At 63.0% G+C, this 19,917-nt stretch overlaps 2 protein-coding genes across 6 annotated transcripts in view; both read left to right on the forward strand.

The window, feature by feature from the left end:
• TBC1D16 (TBC1 domain family member 16) overlaps positions 1-2,395 on the forward strand; it is a 30,949-nt gene extending 28,554 nt beyond the window's left edge. For all 4 annotated transcript variants that reach the window (XM_064728922.1, XM_064728923.1, XM_064728925.1 and 1 more), the window contains one exon: positions 91-2,395. In XM_064728922.1, the coding sequence (XP_064584992.1) occupies positions 91-336 (246 nt within the window). In that variant the 3' untranslated portion in view covers positions 337-2,395. The remainder of the gene's footprint in view (positions 1-90) is intronic.
• A 12,253-nt stretch (positions 2,396-14,648) lies between these two features.
• Positions 14,649-19,211, forward strand: CBX4 (chromobox 4). 2 transcript variants are annotated; one of them, XM_064728436.1, is made up of 5 exons: positions 14,650-14,892; positions 14,990-15,033; positions 15,708-15,773; positions 16,431-16,497; positions 17,005-19,211. In XM_064728436.1, exons 1-5 carry the CDS (start codon positions 14,824-14,826, stop codon positions 18,334-18,336), a joined length of 1,578 nt encoding a protein of 525 aa, XP_064584506.1. In that variant the 5' UTR covers positions 14,650-14,823; the 3' UTR covers positions 18,337-19,211. The 2 variants fall into 2 exon arrangements, with proteins under 2 accessions (XP_064584507.1, XP_064584506.1); XM_064728437.1 differs by lacking the exon at positions 15,708-15,773 and having other exon boundaries at positions 14,649-14,892.
• The last annotated feature ends 706 nt before the right edge of the window (positions 19,212-19,917 follow it).

A 19,917-nucleotide genomic window follows, 5' to 3' on the forward strand; every position in this document is an offset into this window, starting at 1 on the left:
CAGCCCTGTGTGTTGGTCCCTGGTGAGGGGTGAATTTGGTGTAGGTCCCTGGTAAGGGGTGAGGGTGACTTTCCCTCTCTGTCCCTCCAGGCCAGGAGTCTGCTGTACCAGTTCCACCTGCTGCCGCGCATCCCCTGCAGCCTGCACGACCTCTGCAAGCTGTGTGGGACAGGCATGTGGGACAGCGGCTTCATCCCCGCCGTGGAGTGCTCTGGGCACCACCCAGAGTCCGAGAGCTGCCCCTACGGGGGGCTGGTGGAAGAGTCTTCTCCTGCAGCAGGAAGCGAAGGCAAGAAGGGCCTGAGGACACGGGATGTCTTTGCCTTCCGAAAATAGCGGAGAGGAACAGGGTGCGACGGAAGGGCAGGGAAGGGCAGGAAGGATGTGCACAGGGAAAATGTCAAAGAAAGAAATGGAGGAATGGCTTGTCAAGGCTCCTGAGAAGACTGGAAGGTGTGCAATGGAGGAGGAGTTCAGTTGCTCAGTAGGGAAAGTTCCGTTGCACGGGTGATGGAACCTGAGAGAAAGGCATCGACCCAGGAACTGTGTTTGGATTTGATTTTGTTAGAAACAAGCTTTTCTAGGTTTTAACAAGGAGTTTTTATTCTGCCTCTGGGACTGGACTGGTTAGCAACCAGAACTTTCTCACCTGCTGGTGAGAAATGAGAGCACTCCAGGGATCCAAGGCCACCCAGAAGTGTTGGTGGGCAGGTGGCAGGAGCAGGGCCAAGGCCACTGTCCCCTCACCCAGAGCACTCCTCTCTGCTTCAACCAAACACGCAGCTTCGTGGCTTCTTTTTAAAGCCATAAAAGCCATTTTAATTATAATCTGCCAAAAATAAAACTGCAGAGCGTTGGGATTGCAGGGCAGGTGTCTGCTTTGTCAGCAAGGAAGGACCGGTCACCTCAAAGTCTTGTCTCTGGTTTTATAGGATACACTGGCTGGCATGATTTTATTCCAGTTTTATAGAAAATGGACTGCCCCAGGTCTCAGAGCACAGCTGCTCTGAGTCAAGGTATTTCACAGACACTGCCCAAAGTTCCCTTCTCCATGAGATATTGGGAAGGAATTCTTCCCTGGGAGGGAGGTGAGGCCCTGGCACAGAGTGCCCAGAGCCTCCTGCTGCCCCTGGATCCCTGGCAGTGTCCAAGGCCAGGCTGGAATAACCTGGGATGGTGGAAGGTGTCCCTGCCATGGCAGGGGGAGCAATGGGATGAGCTTTAAGGTCCCTCCCAACCCACACCATTCTGTGATTCTCTGACATTACAGCAAAGCTGTTTCTTTATGCTGACAGCTGCAGACTTTAATACTTTGGTCTGTTGTTTCCAGTATGTTTCCCATTGTGTTTCCTTTGGCTCTCCTCAATTACTGAATATTTACTGTCCTTGCCTGTCACTGCCACAGCCCATGGCACAAACAGCCCGTGTGGGTTTTAGGCCCTTCACTCGGTGCCAGGGGTGCTGCCAGTCCCACATCCCAAAGTGAAAATGAAACTTGCCTTGTGGCAGTGGTGTTTGCTGAGCTCTGTCTGACAAAGGTTTCCCTCAGGGTGTGTTTGAAAGGACAGTGTTTCTCCCCATGCCTGCTGTAAATTTTGCCAGCCAGAAGTGGAGCTGGGGCCTCAAGCCCTGTTGCCAAAGGTTCTTACCAAACCCTCCAAAGGCGTTTCCTGAGCCAGCATTTGTGCCAAACGGAGCCAGGGGAGCACTTTCCTTGTGGGGGTGGCAAAGGAGCTGAGGTGGCAGTGGGCTGTGCCTCCCTGCATCCCTGTGCAGGCCTTGTGCATCCTCTGCATCCCTCCCTGCACCCCTCTGCATCCCTCCCTGCATCCCTCCCTGCATCCCTCCCTGCATCCCTCTGCATCCCTCCCTCGCTGTCCTGCCCCTGTCACTCCTTTGCAGCCCTCCCTGGCTGTCCTGCCCCTGGCACTGCTGTCCCCACATTGCTGTCCTTGGCAGCTCAGTCCCAGCCCTGCCTCTCAGGAGTTCTGTGCCCTCAGCAGCACGTGGGGACCCACGGGCAGAGCTGGGTGGGTTCCTGCACCTGACAAGCACATTTCCCTCAGAATCCTTGAGCAAAGCCTTACCCAGAGCTGTCCTGGAGCCCGTTCCTGCTGGGAAGGGAAGCAGAGAATGGAAGGAGCCCTGACCCACTGAGGGCAGCGTGCCAGGGGCTGCCCATTGAGTGGCACAAGGACAGCTCAGCTCCTGGTTTGTGTGCCTTCAGTCCAGAGGATGGAATCCTTCCCCTGGATGGAAACCCCTGGGAATGGCACAGCTCTGGGCTGCAGGGCACCGAGGCAAGGGACACTCCTGTGAGGGCTGGGGCTGCTCTCCCCTGGGCAGGGAGCTCGTGGAGATTTGTGTTTCAGTGACAATAAAAGTTGGTGTGAGGCTTCTGTGTGTCCATTGCTGTGACACCGTCCCCCAGCTTGAGCTGCCCCTCAGGGACGTGCTGGTTGCCAGGGCTGCATTGCTGTGCCCAGCTCTGCTCCTGTGGCACCTGTGGCACCTGGTGCTGGGTGCCAGGGCTGCATTGCTGTGCCCAGGCTCTGCTCCTGTGGCACCTGGTGCTGGGTGCCAGGGCTGCATTGCTGTGCCCAGCTCTGCTCCTGTGGCACCTGTGGCACCTGGTGCTGGGTGCCAGGGCTGCATTGCTGTGCCCAGGCTCTGCTCCTGGGCACCTGCTGGGCACATGGGGTGCTGGGCACAGGGGCACAGCCCCTCCTGGCCTCCCCACTCCCTGCCATGGGCTGGAGGCACCACAAACCCCTCCCAGAAGGGCCAGGGCTGCTTTTGCTGCAGCACTCGTTCCCAGCCAGTAAAAGACAATAGGAAGAGATGAAGTAGATAATTTGGAGCGTTATTTTTCCACTATTAAAATGTCATTCAGCAATGTGGAAATCACTCAGGATTCGTTCAGTTAAAGACTCTGCACTGCAGCTTTCCAGCATGGGGAATGAGCTGGGTTCTGTTTGAGGCAGGGCTGGGCTTTGGGTGGGCATCCCTGGCACCATTTGCCACCCTTGGCTACTCTGCCATGCCTGCTGTCCCCTGAATGTCCCAGGAGACCCCAGGTGTGTGTCCCTGTGCTCCCCACTGAGCTCCCCATGCCCCTGGCACACACTGAGCCCACTGTGCCCTGACTGGGACACAAAGGGATGGAGCTGGTCCCCAAGGGCCAGCAGCTCTCATCCCACTGACCCAGTTCCAGTCTCAGCCTGTCCATTGCCTTGTGATGCCTTTATTTAGCTCAGGCTGGAGCTCCACAACCCTCTGAGCTTGTCTGGGGGGACACAGGGTCAGTGAAGCCAACCTGGATAGCCTGGGACAGCACTGGGAGCAACCCTGGGATTTCCTGCAGTGCAAGGATGGCACATTGGACAGGGCAGTGCCTTTCAAAGGTCCTTCTGCCCCATCCCCAGGACTTCCCTTTGTGACACTCTTTGCCATCTGACAAAACCCCCAAGGAACAAGAAATCAGCCAGGCTCTGGTCCCTGCAGAGGGGGAAGGGGTGCCAGGAGCAGGGACCCTCACGTGGCATCTCCCCAGCGCTGCCCTGAGCGTGGCATTAGCCCAGAGAGCCCAGAATAGCCCCTGGCAGGGTGAATATCCCTGTAAGCCTCTTTAGGCCGGCCCTGAGCTGCCACATCCTCCTGCCTGCCGGGGGAAGGGAGCAGGGAGGAACCCACGGCGACTCCTCGGTCCTGTGCTCTGAAATCCCTGCGGGAACCGGTCTGGAGCCCTGGCAGGGGAGAGCAGAGCAGCACAGACACCTCGAGAGGAGGCTGGGCTGGGCACAGCACACCTGGGCACTGGGCACAGGGACACACGGGGTCACAGAGCTGGCACGGCCCGGGCTGTCCCGCGGGAGGGGTCAATGGGGCAGCATCGTCTGTCCTTGGCACTGAGCCCCGAGCACACAGGAGTGGCCAAAGTGCCCCTGAGTCCCTGCCCTGGGGAAATTGTCACCTGGGAGCGGGGCAGGGACAGGTGAGGGGCCTGGTGCCGCATCCCAGGGCTGGGTGTGTTGGGGTTTGGCTCTGTTGTCACAGGACACTGCCTGTCAAATGAGAAATTACAGCTGACAGGAACAAAGAGACTCACCGGAGTTATGACAGGCACTAAAGAATTTCACACCCAACGTAGCCTGTCCTCCCGGGCTGGCTGATTAATCCTGGATGGCTGATTAATCCTGGATGGCTGATTAATGCCGGGTGGCTCTGCTTGGGCCATGAGAACAGACCTGTCCGGCTGGCTGGAGCTCAGGGGCACCTCCTGCCCCGGGCACCGGCCCTGCCCTGCCCCGGGCTGGCGCTCAGGGCTCTGCAGCCCTTTCCTGGGCTCCTTTACGCACAAACACAGCTCGCCGTGAGCTTTCGGGACTCCTGGAGGAAAAGCAGAGGCTGGGGCAGCCCTGGCAGAGCCCAGCGGGAGCTGTGCCAGCGGTGCCAGCTCGGACTCGCCCTGGGAGCCGCTGGAGCTGCTCACCCTGAGCCAGGGAGCGGGGTGGGGAGAGCCCTGCTGCAGCTACACAGAGCCCAGCCCCACACCCAGAGCTTCCCAAAACCCCAGCAGTGAGCACAGACACAGCTCAGGCATCCCACAAGGGCGCCTGGTGCCAGGCAGACCTTGGGCAGTGCCTTTGCCACCCCTGGGGGTGCCTTGGCAGCCCCAGCTCCCAGTGCCCCATACCCAGGTCCCTCTGAGTTCAAGCTCAGGCCCTGCCCAAGCTCCTGCCCCGTGTGGCAAAGCAGCAGCAGGAGAAGGAGCAGCCCAAGGACTCTTCCTGGGCCTTTTGATTTTGTTTGGCTCGGGGTTTGTCTTTCAGAAACCACAAACAAGTTCAGCTTCTTCTGTCTGAGCCGGGGAGGTGCCGAGCGATGGGGATGTGCCAAAGTCCTCTGTGCTCTCCGGAGCCTTCTGTGGGGGAGAACGGGGCTGTCCCAGAGCCCAGGGACACGGCAAAGACCCGGCACGGTGACCCCAACCCTGCCTGACCCCGGGCAGAGCCTGGGCGGTGATGGAGGCAGAGAGCTCTGGGGCCGTGATGGAGGCAGAGCCTTTGGGTGTGATGGAAGCAGGGAGCTTTGGTGTTATGATGAAGGCAGAGAGCTCTGGGGCTGTGATGGAAGCAGGGAGCTTTGGTGCTCAAGGCAGCTGCCAGGAGGGGCTGCCCGGCCCAAATCGGCTCCAGCAGCTCCTGGTTTCAGGTTTCCTGGTTTCAGGAACCCAATTCCACATATTGCAGGTGAGGCTGGGCAGTGAGAAGCTTCCAGCCGTGGCTGGAATCCCTGCAAACAGCCCAAAGAGCGGCCACCCTTCAGAGGTGACCAAACTGCCCATTCCGATGCCCACAGCAGCGGGAGCAGCGGGGATCGAGAGCAGCTCAGACAGCAGGGGCTGGGCACATGCCAGGGATCGGGAATGGCACGGGCTGGGCACATCCCGGGCTCCGGGGCAGCCACGGCAGCACCACCCGGCCGGGATGGCAAAGGGGTGCCAGGAGAGCCGGGGCACCCAGCAGGGCACCCAGCCGGGGATCAGGGTGCCCTCCTGCAGCTGTGGGTGCCCCAGCCGGAGGGGTCACAGCCACCCTGGCTGCGGCTGCACGGAGCCCGCGCTCAGGCGGGCAGGAAAGGGTTAAGGCGCTGCCGGAGCGGGATGAGAGCAGGGAATTCAGCTGCTGACGCAGGTAGGATCTGCCGCGCATCCCCGCGCAGACACAGCAGCGTCACCGCAGCTCCTGAGCGGCTCCGGAGCCCTCCGAGAGCGGGGAGTGGGCGGCACAGGCAGCCCGGGCAGCGGGCACAGCGGGGCCCTCCTGGGCTGCCACCTCCCCATGGCACCGCCCGGGCACCGCGGGATGCCCAGCGCTGTGCCACGGCCTGGCCCAGCCCCTCCAGCAAACTGCGGCTGGGAGGAGGCTCCGAGCTCCAGGATGAGCTCCGGGATGAGCTCCGGGATGAGCTCCAGGATGAGCTCCAGGATGCTCCACACAGGCCCCACGGAGCTCTGAGGCACAGCCCTGCTGGGGCAGTGGCACTGCAGGGCACTGAGGAGGCTCCACACGGGTCAATCTCTGCTCCTGAGTGATTCCTTGGCAGCTTTTGGATGATAAAAAGCCTCGGAACAAGCAGGGCTGGAATAGGCGACACACAGAAAGAGACAGTCAGGGAGGGGACAGAGCTTTCCCTGTGGAAAGTGAGGGGCAGAGAGGAGGACACAGCCCCCAGGTGTGGAGCAAGGCCTGACTTTGGCAGAGCTGGGAGGGTTCCCGAGAGCCCTTGGGATGGGGAGGCTCCCCTGCCAAAGGACCATTCCCTGTGCAGGTGCATCAGTGCTGGCACCCGGGTCTGGGCAGTGGCTGGAGCAGGGCCGTGGGGACACCGGGGACAGGAGCAGGGCCTGGCAGGGACTCCTTGCACCGAGCCACGTGTGCCACCCTCCAGCAGCCGCTGGGAAGCCAGGCCCGATGGAAATGTAATGGGATAATCGATGGCCCATTGTTGCTCGGCTTAATTTAGCTGCTTGGGCAGGGAATGAGCAGAGTACAGGGACTGAGCAGAGTGGATGTACAGGGAATGAACACAGTGAATGTACAGGGAATGAGCAGAGTGGATGTACAGGGAATGAGCAGGGTGAACGTACAGGGAATGAGCAGAGTGGATGTACAGGGAATGAGCAGGGTGAAAGTACAGGGAATGAACACAGTGAATGTACAGGGAATGAGCAGAGTGGATGTACAGGGAATGAACAGAGTGGATGTACAGGGAATGAACACAGTGAATGTACAGGGAATGAGCAGAGTAAGCAGGAGTGTACGTATGCGAATGTACGTAAGCAGGAGCCGGGGCGGGAGATGAATCAGCCCTGCAGCATCCCCTGTGGCACAGGCTGAGCCCCCAGACCCCGTGGCTGTGTCCCAGGGCGTGGGGAGGTGCCATTAAAGTAGATTTGCTTTGCTTTGTCTGAAATGGCTGCACTGGGCTCAGTGCTACACACCTGCATTGCCAAAACTGCCTTGGAAGCTGCAGCAGGAGCAGGGAAGGCGCTGGGTGTGCTGGGACAGGAGCTGAGTGCTGGGAAGGGCACAGCTTGGGAAGGGCACAGGCACTGCCAGGGCTCACAGAGGGCACAGGCACTGCCAGGGCTCATGGAGGGCACAGGCACTGCCAGGGCTCACGGAGGGCACAGGCACTGCCAGGGCCCACAGAGGGCACAGGCATTGCCAGGGCTCAGGAAGGGCACAGGCACTGCCAGGGCCCACAGAGGGCACAAGCACTGCCAGGGCTCATGGAGGGCACAGGCACTGCCAGGGCTCACGGAGGGCACAGGCACTGCCAGGGCTCAGGGAGGGCACAGGCACTGCAGGACCAGCCGGTGCTCCCTGGGCTGGGTGAGCCCCGGCCATGCCCAGCAGGACCAGGACCAGCCGTGCCCAGCAGGACCAGCGGTGCCCATAAGGACCAGCCGTGCCCATCAGGACCAGCGGTGGCCCCCGGGCTCTGCTGACGGGGCAGGGGCTGCCTGGCCCTTCCCGAGGGCCGGTGGCACACACACTGGGCAGCAATGGCTGGTGAGAGCCAGGGCCCGCTGCCCACGGGTGGGTGCCCAGCCCCGGTGCCCGGTGCTGGTTGCCGGTAGCCGCTCCCGGGATGCCCCCGCACACGGCGATGCCCGGGCCCGGCGCCAGCGCCCTCCCCACGCTGCCTTTTATGGCCCTGCTGCAGGCACAGCCCAAACATGGCTGTGGGAACGGGGCTGGAGCCTCCCCGGGGCCGGGCCTGCACCGGGAAGGTGCCACAGCCGCCCCCAGCCCGGGCAGCCGTGCAGAGCCCCAGGAACAGGGAGAGCGGCAATCTCAGCTGCCTGGGCACGGCACCAGCACCACCCTGGCACAGGAGACACCCCTGCCCCCCAGCAGTGCCAGCGCCCCTGGGATGGGCACCCCTGAATGGGCACGCCTGACATGGGCACCTCTGGGATGGCATCTCTGGGATGGGCACCCCTGGGATGGGCACCCCTGAGATGGGCACACCTGTGCTGCCACCCCTGGCATGGGCACCCCAGCCTCGTGCCCAGCGCCAGGGCAGCTGCAGGGGGGTGGCAGAGCCAGGGCACGTGCTGGGCACTGAAGGAGCCAGCTCAGGAAGCACAGCAGCATCGCTGTGCTGCCCAAGAGACAGCTGGAGTTCCCAGAACCTGCTCAGCATCCCCGGGGGAAAGCAGGCAGCGAGCAGCAGCCTAAAAATAGCTGCCCTGGGCACACGCAGCCGCCTGAGAGAAGGGGAAGTGAGAAGGAAGATGGGCTGCAGCTTTCCAAGGAGCAGAGCAGCCCCCAGCCCTGCTCTGCAGCCATCCCCACGGTGAGCTGCAGTGCCTGCACCTGAGCATGCAGCACCAGGGTCAGGCAGGGCACCAGGGAGCCCAGGACAGGCCCCTGTGGGATGGCACCGCTGTGCCAGGCAGGAGCAGGGCAGTGCCTTGGAGTCCCTCACCAAAGGGTTGGCACCATTCAACCAAATGCAGCAGTGCAGGGAAGGGCAGAGGTTGGAGGAGCCAGTCCAACCAGTCAGAGCCCAGTTGTGCCTCCCAGTTGTGCTCACTCAGCACCTGGGGCTGTTCCCAGCCACACAAACCCGGCGTGAGCAGAGCTCAGCACTGCCCAGGGCCTGCACACTGCCAGGGGCTCACACACCATCAGCCTCGGGGTCACAGGGATCCTCAGGCCATGGAAATGTCCTGCAGGCCCCAGGCTGAGCTTCCTGCAGCAGCGCAGAGGGCTGGCCTGGGCTGGGTGCGGGTGCTGGATCATCCCAGTCACAGAATCGGCGCCCAAACCCCGCAGATCAGCAGGAGCAGGGCCACAGAGCAGCCCCCACAGGGCCCTGGATCGCAGCTGTGCCCTGCAGGGACCCAGAGCCTCCTTCCCCCGGGCAGGGTACCCATCTCCCTTGGGTTTAGTGCAGCTCCCTGGGGTCGCACTAAGCAGCTTTGGGGCACCGAGATCCAGGGACAGCACAACACGTGGACAGCGCAGCCAGGAAACCCTTGTGGAAGCCTTGGGAACGTAAATACTCGGTCTAATCCTCGCAGGGGATGAGGAGCCGGGGCTGCTGGAGCCGCCAGGGCTCAGCAGAAGCTGCCGGGGCGGGCGGAAGGAAGGAGGGGAGGGAGCTGAGCTGAGCCTCGGCTCAGGTGCAGGGGTGGAGAGCGCCTGACCGCAGAGCCGAGCGCTTCCTCCCCCTCACACCCAGCCCTGAGCGCGGCGGGGCTCGGCCGGGAGCGCCCCTGGCACGCGGGGCTGCGGTGGGCACCGGGCACCGGGCACCGGCAGCGGCCGGAGCCGCCCGATCCCGGCCAGCAGCACTCACAGCTCTGGGACTGCACAGCCTGTCCACAGCAAAGCCAAGCCGGAGGAGCTGGGCTGGACTGGGCTGGGCTGGGCGCTGGGGGCTGCAATCCCCTTTGCTGGGCTCAGCACAGCCCCTGCCCACAGGTACAAGTGGCCCTGGGTACCTGCAGGCTCAGCAGGAGGAGCAGCCAAGGAGCACCTGAGGAGTTTCTGCTGTGGACACACACACACACACACATACACCCAGCTCTGATGCAGAAAATCCCATAATCACCCTCAACTCCCAAGGAACAGCATCAGCTCAGGCGGTGAGAGGGGGAAGAGCTCCGAGGGCCTCTCCAGGGCTGATGTGAGGAGGATGGGGAGGAAAGGGCAGGGCAGGACGGGGCTGAGGGGGTACCAGGCTCCTGCAGTGCCTGGGGAAGGGGCGCCCCTCTCCCTCTGCCCCAGGGGTGGGAATGCTTCCCAGCACTCTCTGCCTGCTGTCTCAGCCCTGCTCTGAGGGTGCGGGGCAGGCGGGCCCTGCTCCCCCAGCTGTGTGCTCAGAGCCCCGTGCTGTCACAGCCAGGGACAGAGGGACCCCAGCGCCTCTTCCCCCTGAATTTCTCCCGACTTGCCTGGCTCTAAGAAGATTAAAGACAGATGGTCTCTGAGGCTCCCTCAGTGGCACCCATGGCTGAGGCTGTGGGGGGAAGGCAGGGCAGAGGAGAGCCCTGGGGAAGGGGGGTCCGTGCCCAGGGATGGAGCATCCTGGCACCTGCTCTGGGTGCTGCCCTCCCTGTCTGTGCTCGCTGCAGATCTGCAGAGCAGGGCTGCCTCCTTCCTCTGGGGCTGCCTCATTCCTGGTGAGCTCCAGTGGTGAGGGAGCCCAGCCATGCTCCCACAGCAGCTGCCCTGGGTACCACTGCCCTGTGCCCACAGCAGCTGCCCTGGGTACCACTGCCCTGTGCCCACAGCAGCTGCTCTGAGTACCACTGCCCCATGCCCGCTGTGCCAGCAGCTGCCCTGGGTATCACTGCCCCATGCCCGCTGTGCCAGCAGCTGCCCTGGGTATCACTGCCCCGTGTCCACAGCAGCTGCCCTGGGTACCACTGCCCCGTGGCCACAGCAGCTGCTCTGAGTACCACTGCCCCATGCCCGCTGTGCCAGCAGCTGCCCTGGGTACCACTGCCCCGTGCCCGCTGTGCCAGCAGCTACACAGAAACGGCTCCACTGGGCTGTGTTAAACTGCTGTGCAAGCACCCTGTGTGCTCCTGCAGGTGCCTCCTTCCTGAGGACTCTGCTCACAGCCTCTCTGGCTGGTGCTGGAGGCAGCACCACAAAAAGGAGTTCACCTAACGCGGCCCTGCGTGCAGCAGCAGCAGCAGGCACTGTGGAGCCATTGAAATTTCCACGTGATGACCCAGTTCAGGGTGGTTTTGCCGCTGGATTTTCCCACTGCTGCTGCCTCTGGGTGGGTGGTGGCAGCTGCAGACCTTGCTGCTGTGCTGGATTTTAAGGCCACCACACTGACAGCCCCAGCCCGTGGTGCTTCCCTAAGCATCACAAATCCTGGGCACTCGGTGTCTGAGGATGCCCGTGTGCGCTTTGTGGCACTGGGTGCTTCACTGGGAGCTTTAGAGGGTGAGCAGTTTGCCAAAGGGGTTTTTGCTGCTGCCTGTTACACTGGGGGCAGGGCACGTGTCACTTCAGCTGCTGCAGTGAAGGTGGTGGGGATGCTCCGGGGGTTTTTGTGCATTTGTTGGAGCAAATTCCAGCCCAGCTGCCAGGCTTGACTCTTCCCTCACCATTCTGAGGCAGCAGTCCCTGAGCTTCCCCACAGCAGCACAGGGCTGAGCTGCAAGGCAGAGGGGCAGCCTGTATTTAGAAGGACACAATAATTGCAAGTCAGATTTGCTTGTTCAATACTCTATTGACAGATTTGCCTTGGCAACCTGGAACAGGGTTTCATTGTTCACATGTACTTCATGGCATCCTATTGATTGGGTGGGTGGGTTCAGGTTTTTGTGGATTTGCTGGTTTTGTTGTCTCCTTTTCCAAGCCTACCTACTCATCCTTCTCTCGCCTTCCTCCAGCACGGCGCTGACCTCAGCAAGGGCTGTGTCATAATCCGTTTTTCAGACTGGCCACAACTTCCAGCGCGAGGCAGAGCTGACAAAGGCAGAAGGGCAAATCCTGGAGCCCAGCTGGCCGAGGCTGAGGGCGGCCAGGTAGGGATGAATGGGGCCAGTGCCCTCCCCCCTGCTCCAAGGACGTGGCAAAGTCGGTGCCTGGCCCCGGGTGAGAGTGGCCTTGAAGGGAACGCTGCAACTATTCATGAATTAACTTTCTGTTATTATTTGGTGCTCGGGGAGCTCCTGGCTCTGCAGACCCAGCAGGAACCCCCGGCCTTGCTGGGGCAGAGGGGAGGAGGAGGTGAGCACCCAAACTGCAGCCGTGGAGCTGGGGGATTACAGCTGGGAAAGAATTGCTGGTTTGAATTGCTAATAATGATACCGACTAATGAGCAACATCAGAAATGATGGCATGTGCAATCAGTGCTGCTTGATGGCAAACACAGAGCGGGGCTGCAGGAGCTGCTGGGGCCAGGGAACAGGAGCATCCTTCAGAGGGGCAGCACCCACCCCAGGCAGGGCACTGCCATGGAGCTGGCTCTGGCTACAGGGGAAAAACTTTATAAATAATGATGGAAAGAGTAACCAGAGACAGACATCAGCTCTGGGTACACGGAGGGAACATGGCCAGCAAGTGTTGGAGGGGAAATCACCTTGGTGGGTTCCCAGCAGCCGTGGGAAGCACATCTGCCCCTGGCTGCTGGAGGTTTTGTGTCACAGCTGCCCCCCAGCAGCCCCACCGGGGATCACGGACACGGGGGATGGAGCGCCCAGCCAAATCCTCCTCTGAGAGCCCAGCACCGACTGCTGATGCTCGGCAGAGAAAGAGCAGCCCGAGTTCTTGGCCAGGTGTGCGGTGAAGGGCAGGGATGTGTCTGTGCCCCGTCCCTGCCTGATCCACCAGCAAGGAACTGCCCGGGGCCGCCCCACTGCTCTGCCGGCTCCAAAGGCAGCGCTTGGCTCCTGCTCCTTTCGCTGGAATCCCTTTTCCTTGCCTCATCCCTGCGATATGCCCCAGCCAGTCAGCACGAGGCAACAGTTGGAAATGCTTCCCACTTTCCTTATTTAGGCTGTTTTATGTGGTTCAAATAAGGTGTCCTCTTTGGGCCTGACAAAGAGAAAGATGTATCAGTTCATGAACTGCTGCTGCCTGAGCAAGGTAAGAGACAGAAAATCACCACCATTACCATCATTATTGTGAATCATGTGCAATCAGCCCCGTAACAGAAAGCAGATGAAGATCCTACAGGAACCTGAAAGACGGGAGCTGCTGCTGAGCCATGGGAGCCAGGGGCCAGGCAGTGATTAAAATGCTTTTAATATTAGTTTTCAGTGTTGTTTCACTTTATATATATATATATATATATATACACACACATACACACATATATTATATTTCATCAACAGTCTCTTGTATTGCTCCTGACACAGCTTCTAGAAGATGCCAAGGATGTCTGGTCACACATTTAAATTTTTTTAATTTTTTTTTTTAATTTATATTTTTATCTATGCAGCCAGCCAAACTCTGCCCTCCTCATCGCCTGTTCCCGACTGAGTCCCGGGCAGAGCAGAGCTCTCTCATCCAGCCGGGATCCGGAGCTGGACGTGCTCTGCAGCTTACCCAGGCTGGGGAGGAATCGCACCAAACCGTGCTCGTCCCTGGGCATTTAGTTTTATTGCGAGCATTAGCGGTTTGTCTCCTCTGGCAACAGGAGAAGCTGGAAATGTCAAAGGGGAGGGTTAACAAACTCCGCTGGCATAAATTTCAATGAATGTATGTTTCTTAGGAAAACCGCTAAGTTAAAAAAAAAAAAAATTAAATCTTCCTGTGTGTGTTTTCCTTGGGCTGCTGTTCACAATGGATAATAATTCTTACATTAAGCCCCTTCGGCCCTCCAGGGAAATCAAAATTGTAATATCAGTTTGCTTTTTATTGGCTCGGCTCTGCGATCGCGGCGGCTGCGTCTTTGTTAGGGGCTGCGGCGCGGTGACATTCAGCGGTGCCTCCCGGTGTGTCCCCTCCGGTACCGCCGGGCCCGGGTACGGCCCCGGGGGCGCGGCTGATGCCGGGATCACCGGGCTGGCACCGACCCGGGGCAACGGGAACGTCCCGGGTGCCGGGGGCGCTGCCCGACCCCGGCGAAGGAGCCGCTCGGGGCCCCGGTGCCGTTCGAGCTCGGCCCCGCCGCTCCCGGCGAAAGTTGCGGGAGCCCCGCGGGGATCGATCGGCCCGTCCGAGGCCCGTCCGAGCCCGGGGGGACAAGGGGGACGGCGGCACCGAGACCCCACGGCAGCCCCAGGGACCGCCCCGTTGTCAGCGGGCGCGGAGGCTCCGGTTCCCCCGGGTTGCCGGCCCCGGGACACAGCCGGGCACCTGCGAGGAGCGAGCCCCGGGAGGGGTCGGGGGCTCCTCGTCCCCCGGGTGTCACCCACGCGTGCCCGCGGCCCCACGGTCCGGCCCGGGGCTGCGGTGCCGGCGGGAGGCCCGGGGCTGCCGGTCCGAACGGCGGGGACTGCACGGGGCTCACACCGGGACGGGCCCGGCCCCGCTCCACCTGTCCGGGACAAGGTTCCTCCCGCTCCGGCACCCCCCGCTCCCCGAGCAGCGCGGGGCGGCCCCGCGGCAGCCGCAGACACGCGTGTGCTCCCCGGGAGCCGCTCCACGAGCACCGAGTGCGCGGAGCCGCCCGCACCGCGCTCCCCGTGCGCGGCTTCCGGCACCGGGCGGGGAAAGCGCCGCCACCTGCCCCGGGCCGGGCCCGCTGCCGCCACCGCCGGCCGTCCCCGGGCGGGCGCCCCACGGCCGCGGGACCCGCGGGCAGCGCGGCCGGGGCTTCCCCGCGGGCTCGGGCCGCACGGGCCGTGCCGGGGGTGGGCGCCGCCGCTCCCCGGGCCCGGGGCACCGCGCGACGTGGCGCGGCGTGGAGCCCTCCCGAGCGCCCGTGCCGCCGCGCATCCCGGCGGGACCCTCCGGCCGAGCCCGTTCCCTCGGGCCGCGGGTCGCGCACCTGCCCCGCGGGCTGCGCCGCCCCCGGCAGCCCCGTGGGGCCGTGCTGAGTCACGCGTGGGGCGGGAGCCGGGCCGCCCGCGCCCCCCTCCCCGCGCCGCCGTGCCCGGCCCCCGCCCGCCCCCTCCCCGCCTCGCTCCCCGGCAGGGCTGCGCCAATCCCCCGGCCCCGCCGCTGACGGGCAGCCGGGCCCGGGAGGCGCCGCCTCCCTGACGTCTCGCTCCGGGATTTGCACGGTTGCGGTGCCGCCGCTCAGTGTCTGTCGGGCCGGCGGCGGGAGCTGCCGGAGCCCGAGCCCAGCTCGGCTGCAGCGCGGCCCGGCCCGGCCCCTCCCGGCTGCGGGATGGAGCTGCCGGCGGTGGGCGAGCACGTCTTCGCGGTGGAGAGCATCGAGAAGAAGCGGATCCGAAAGGTGCGGGGGGCGGCGGCGGCGGGGGGCGGCGGGGCCCGGGGGCGCCGGGGGTGGCGGTTCCCGCTGACGCCGTGTCTTTGCCTCCCGCGCCGCTCAGGGCAGAGTCGAGTACCTGGTGAAATGGAGGGGATGGTCGCCCAAGTGAGTACCGGCGCCGGGCGGGGATGGGGCCGGGGATGGGGCTCCGGGAAGGGCCCCGGCCGGGGCGGCGAGCGGGCGGCGAGAGGCGGCGGCGGGGCCCGGCGGTGACGGCGGCGGGAGCCGAGCAGGCGGCGGCTGATGTGCACCAGAAAATGGCTCCTTCCCCCTTTCCCTCCTCGGGAGCCGGGCTCCATATTGCAGAACCGAGCGGGGAGGGGGGGCAGGAAGGGGGGAGAAAGGGGGAATAACCGCAAAAATGGTCCGCGTCGCCCCGCAGCCCCGAGAGCCGCTGCCGAGGCGGGGGCAGCACCGGCACCGGAGCGAGCGCGGCCGCTGCGGAGCGTTCGGGGTTCGCATGACAGTGCGGGCGGGGGGGCGCGGGGGGGTCCGGGACGCCGCGGCCGGGTCCCTCCTCCGCCCCGCGGCCGCTTTCCTGGGTCCGGGAAAGGGGATTTGGAAAATTTCATCATGACATGCCTGGAATTCCTCCGGAATAATAACTGCGCTAAATAAACAGTACCGTCCCCGCGGCCCCCCCCGCCCATCCCCCTCCCCGGGACCCCGGCCCCACAGCCCGCTCCCGCCGGGCCCGGGGCTGCGGGGCGGCTCTGCCCGGGACCCCGGCCCCGCCGGCAGGGCCCCGCGGTGACGGCCGCTCTCCTCCCCTCTCCAAGATATAACACGTGGGAGCCGGAGGAGAACATCCTGGACCCCCGGCTGCTCATCGCCTTCCAGAACAGGTGAGCGGCCCAGGTGGGGCGGCGCGGGAGGGGCGGCGGGACCCCCGCTCGGGCCGCTCCCGCAATTGCAGATGCGTCACGGAGCCGGGGGCCGCGGCGGGGCCGGGCCGGGCCGGGCCGGGCCGGGCGGGGGGCGCGGCCCCGGCGGGGCGGGCGGTGCTGCGGGGCCACCGGGCGACGCCTCCGGGTCAAGGTCCCCACGCCGCGGTGCCCCCCTTGCCGTGCCCCCCCACGCCGCGCCTCGCTCCTTCTCCCCGGGATTCGATGCCGCGACTCGAGGAGGCGGCGCTGCTGCTGCTGCTGCGCTTGGACGGGCTTCGGCTTTTTTTTTTTTTTTTTCTTTTTGCCTTTTTTTTTTTTTAAGCCTTTTTAATTTTTTTTTTCTCTTTCCGCGCATTTATTTCCTGGAGTGTTTTGGCGCAAAACTGCGAACTTCAGCCCCTCCCCACAGCGGGGAGGCAGCAGCGGGGAAGGCGCCTGCTGCTTGCACAGGATGCCCCGGCCCGCTGCCACCTGCGGGCCCCGGTCCCCTCCCGCTGTCCCCTCCCTGCTCGCCATAGGGTCACCGCCACCGCGGAGCTGCCGTGCGGGACGGGGGGGTGGCTCCGGGGGTCCGTGTGCCGCCCTGGGGCTCACCGTGACGCTGTGTTCCCGCAGGGAGCGGCAGGAGCAGCTGATGGGATACCGCAAGCGGGGGCCCAAGCCGAAGCCGCTGGTCGTGCAGGTAACGCGCGGGCCCAGCCCCAGCCCCGCGGGATCCCCGGGGAGCCGCTTGCAGCGGGTTTCATCATGCTCGGGATGAGCCTGCGCGCAGCCCCGGCGCCTCGCAGCGCCCCGGGGACCCCCAGCGCTGAGCTCAGCGGGTGCCCCTGCCCTGCCCTCCCCTCCGCGCTGAGAGCCGCCGTGCCCGTGCCCGGCTGGCATTAGCACGCTGCTCGCGGGCTCGGCAGCCGCGGTCCCGCTCGGCCCCCGTTCCCAGACAGCTGATTGAAGGGGGCTTTTCTTCTTTTCATTGCTTCATTAATCTGGAGCAATGCACAGCCTCTAAGTTGGAGTGGGCTGGGGCCGCCTGCTCGAGGACGCGGTGCCCCGGGACGCAGCATCCTGTAAGGAGAGCGGCCCGAGGGGCGGGGGCCGTGCCGGAGCCTGCAGCACCTGCCGGAGCTCCGGCCCCCGCGGGCCAGCAGCCCCTGGCAGCGCTCTCCAGCCCCGTTTCGGTTTTGCCTTGCAGCTCCCGTCCTTCGCCCGCCGCTCCAACATCCTCACGGGGCTGCAGGAGCCGGCCGTGGACACCAGGCCCAAGCTGGAGCTCGGCTCCTCTGGCAAGAGCCAGCAGCACCAGTATGAGCTCAACAGCAAGAAGCACCACCAGTACCAGCCCAACGGCAAGGAGAGCGCCATGAAGCACCAGTCCCACAGCAAAGGGAAGTATTACTACCAGCTCAACAGCAAGAAGCACCACCACTACCAGCCCGACCCCAAGATGTACGAGCCCCATTACCAGCCCAGCAGCAAGGAGCCGCAGGGCCAGGCCTGCTTGGACAATAACAAGGCCCCCCTGGTCGCCCACCCGGACAAGTGGGCTCACGGCCCGGCCAAAAACTTGCTGGGCCCGGTCAAGAACCTCACAGCAGAGAGCAAAAACGGAGCTGAGAAGAACCTGTCCAGCGGTACCGGGCCGCCCCCCCGGGACAGGGTGACCAGCAATGGCCTTGGGGGAAAGATGAAGATCGTCAAGAACAAAAACAAGAACGGGCGCATTGTGATTGTGATGAGCAAGTACATGGAGAACGGCATGCAGGCGGTGAAGATCAAGTCTGGGGAGGCTCCCCGGAAGCGGGCTGCGGAGGAGAGGACTCCTAAGAAGGGTGGGGAGGAGAAGGTGGAGGCTTGGAGGAAGCCAGGGGAGGACAGGGTGGTGGGCAGCAACGCCCTGAGCAAAGCAGAGGGCGAGAGCCGGCAGCCCCCGGCGGAGCTGGAGGAAGGTGCCCAAAAGACTCCCTTGGCCAAGGAGCTGCCCCTTCCCCCGGCGGAGCAGCCCCTGCAGCTCACCACCAAGCCGGACCTGGTGCCCTGGTCGCTGAGCCCCGTGTGCGAGCACAGCCCTTCCTCCATGGGACTGAACCTGTCGAGCGGCAGCTCGCGGAAGCGCTGCCTGTCGGAGCCGCACGCCGAGCGGGAGCCGGGCAAGAAGCGCCTGACCTCCCGCAGCATCAGCGCCCCCACCTGCCTCAGCCCCCCGCGGCCCGAGCCGCCCGCCCCGCCCGAGGTCATCCTGCTCGACTCGGACCTGGACGAGCCCATAGACTTGCGCTGCGTGAAGCCGCGGCCGGAGGGCGAGCTGGCCCTGGCCGAGGTGAAGCCGGAGCTGCCGCCGCCGCCGCCGCCGCCGGCCGAGGAGGCGGCCCCGGAGCCTCCGCAGCCCCAGGAGGCCGCAGAGGAGGAGGAAGAGGAGGAGGCCGAGTCCCTGCAGGAGTTCAAGCCCTTCTTTGGGAATATAATTATCACAGATGTGACCGCGAACTGCCTGACCGTGACCTTCAAGGAGTACGTGACGGTGTGAGCTGGGCTCCCCGTGGGAGCTGCCCGCCCGCCCGGGGCCGCCGGCCCCACCGCCTCCCTGCCGGTGCTGGTGCCCCTGCCCCGGAGCCCCGTGCCCCCGGACGGCCGAGCCCGCCGTGCCCTGCCAGGGGACGCCGGGACAGGGCCAGGCACGGTGGCCGTCCCTGCCACGGGGGTGACCTCGCTGCTCCCGGCCCGCAGCTGGGGCTGCTCCAGGACCTGCAGGCAGTGGGACACAAAGGATGGGACCCGCCAGTTACTCAGAGTTATAGTATTATATTTTAACAGTGCTAACTTGTCAAGTGATTCTTGCTCCCGTTTGTACGTGGTGTTCTTGAAATGTATTGTTTGAGCTGAAAGCTGGTCGCTCCCTGGCCACGCTAATATATTTATTTGTAGGTATTTATATAATGAAATATAAAGCCTAGATTTATGGAGTCCCTAGATCACCTTATAAACTATATCAAACGACTATTTTCTGTTCTCCTTTTTAACCATTGAGCATTTGTTAGTCTTGGTCCCCTGCCCTCCCCACGACCCGCAGGACCATCCCGTATATATTTTTTGATACTGTACACATGTGGTGTTTCTATGTGCAAAAAAAAAAATCGTTATCTAAAGCTAAACGAGCTATTATAGAAATTGCTGCTATTAGAAATGTCTAAACTATAAGCTTCCAATTATTAATTGCTTGAATGTAAATATTAAATGGAGATGTTGAAAGTGCATTTGATGTTCTGCAGCTAGTGTAGATCGGAGTGCAAAGCCCAGCTGCTGCGAGCTGCCAGCGGCGCATCCTGGTCTGAGGGCTGTGTCACAGGGGAAGAAATGTATCATGCAATCATGGCAAAGGACTATAAACCTTTACAAAAACTACTGGGATTTGGAGTGCATTTGTTACAGCATTGCGGATGGCAGGTGCCTGTGTGGGCCTGCTGCAGCTGGGCTGCCCCAGAGCTGGTGCCTGCAGGTTAAAATGTTCACTCAGAGGTGCAGTGTTTTGAATATAACTCAGTTTTCACCCCCAGAGTGTTGTGCCCACAGTGCTGAGGGCACCCTGAGTGCCAGGGTGGGCAGCAGGAGCCCGAGGTGTGGTGCTTCCCTCTGCCAGGGCTGGGGAGGTCTGTGGTTCTGTGATGGGAACCTGAGAAAGCTGAGGAGGCACAGGCTGGGCAGGTGGCACAGTGATGGGCGATGGCTGCCATCCCAGGGCTGGGGAGGGTCACAGCTGGGTAAGAAGCTGAAGGTCTCCAGAAAGGAAGATGGTCCAAATTCCACCAAGAAAGCTGCAGCTGTGTCTGAACAGATTAATCATTGCTGGAGCCTGCTGGAAATGCAGTGCAGGGCTCATTCTCTGTGAGAGGGCTGACAGCGTGGTGGCTGAGACACAGTGCTCAGTCTCTGTCCCCACAGTGACCCCTGTCACCTCCCCAGACAGAGCTGAGTGCCTGGGCAGTGCCACCCTCCCGACCCAGTGCTGGCAAAACTGGCTCTGCTGCCAGCCTGGCTCCTCTTGGGCTTTTGGTCAAAGTCAAGGTCTCCTCCAGCAAAGGTCTTGGTTGAAATATTGTTGAAGGCACGT

This window comes from Zonotrichia leucophrys, chromosome 18 (genome assembly GCF_028769735.1).
Source record: "Zonotrichia leucophrys gambelii isolate GWCS_2022_RI chromosome 18, RI_Zleu_2.0, whole genome shotgun sequence".
In the NCBI taxonomy this organism is placed as follows: domain Eukaryota; kingdom Metazoa; phylum Chordata; class Aves; order Passeriformes; family Passerellidae; genus Zonotrichia; species Zonotrichia leucophrys.

What these genes read in the sequence shown, in the direction of transcription:
- CBX4 (XM_064728436.1), top strand. Translation starts at nt 14,824, where the DNA reads ATGGAGCTGCCGGCGGTGGGCGAGCACGTCTTCGCGGTGGAGAGCATC. An exon ending in AGAAGAAGCGGATCCGAAAG is followed by an intron (nt 14,893 to 14,989) that starts GTGCGGGGGGCG and finishes CGCGCCGCTCAG; the next exon opens with GGCAGAGTCGAGTACCTGGT. An exon ending in CGAAGCCGCTGGTCGTGCAG is followed by an intron (nt 16,498 to 17,004) that starts GTAACGCGCGGG and finishes TTTGCCTTGCAG; the next exon opens with CTCCCGTCCTTCGCCCGCCG.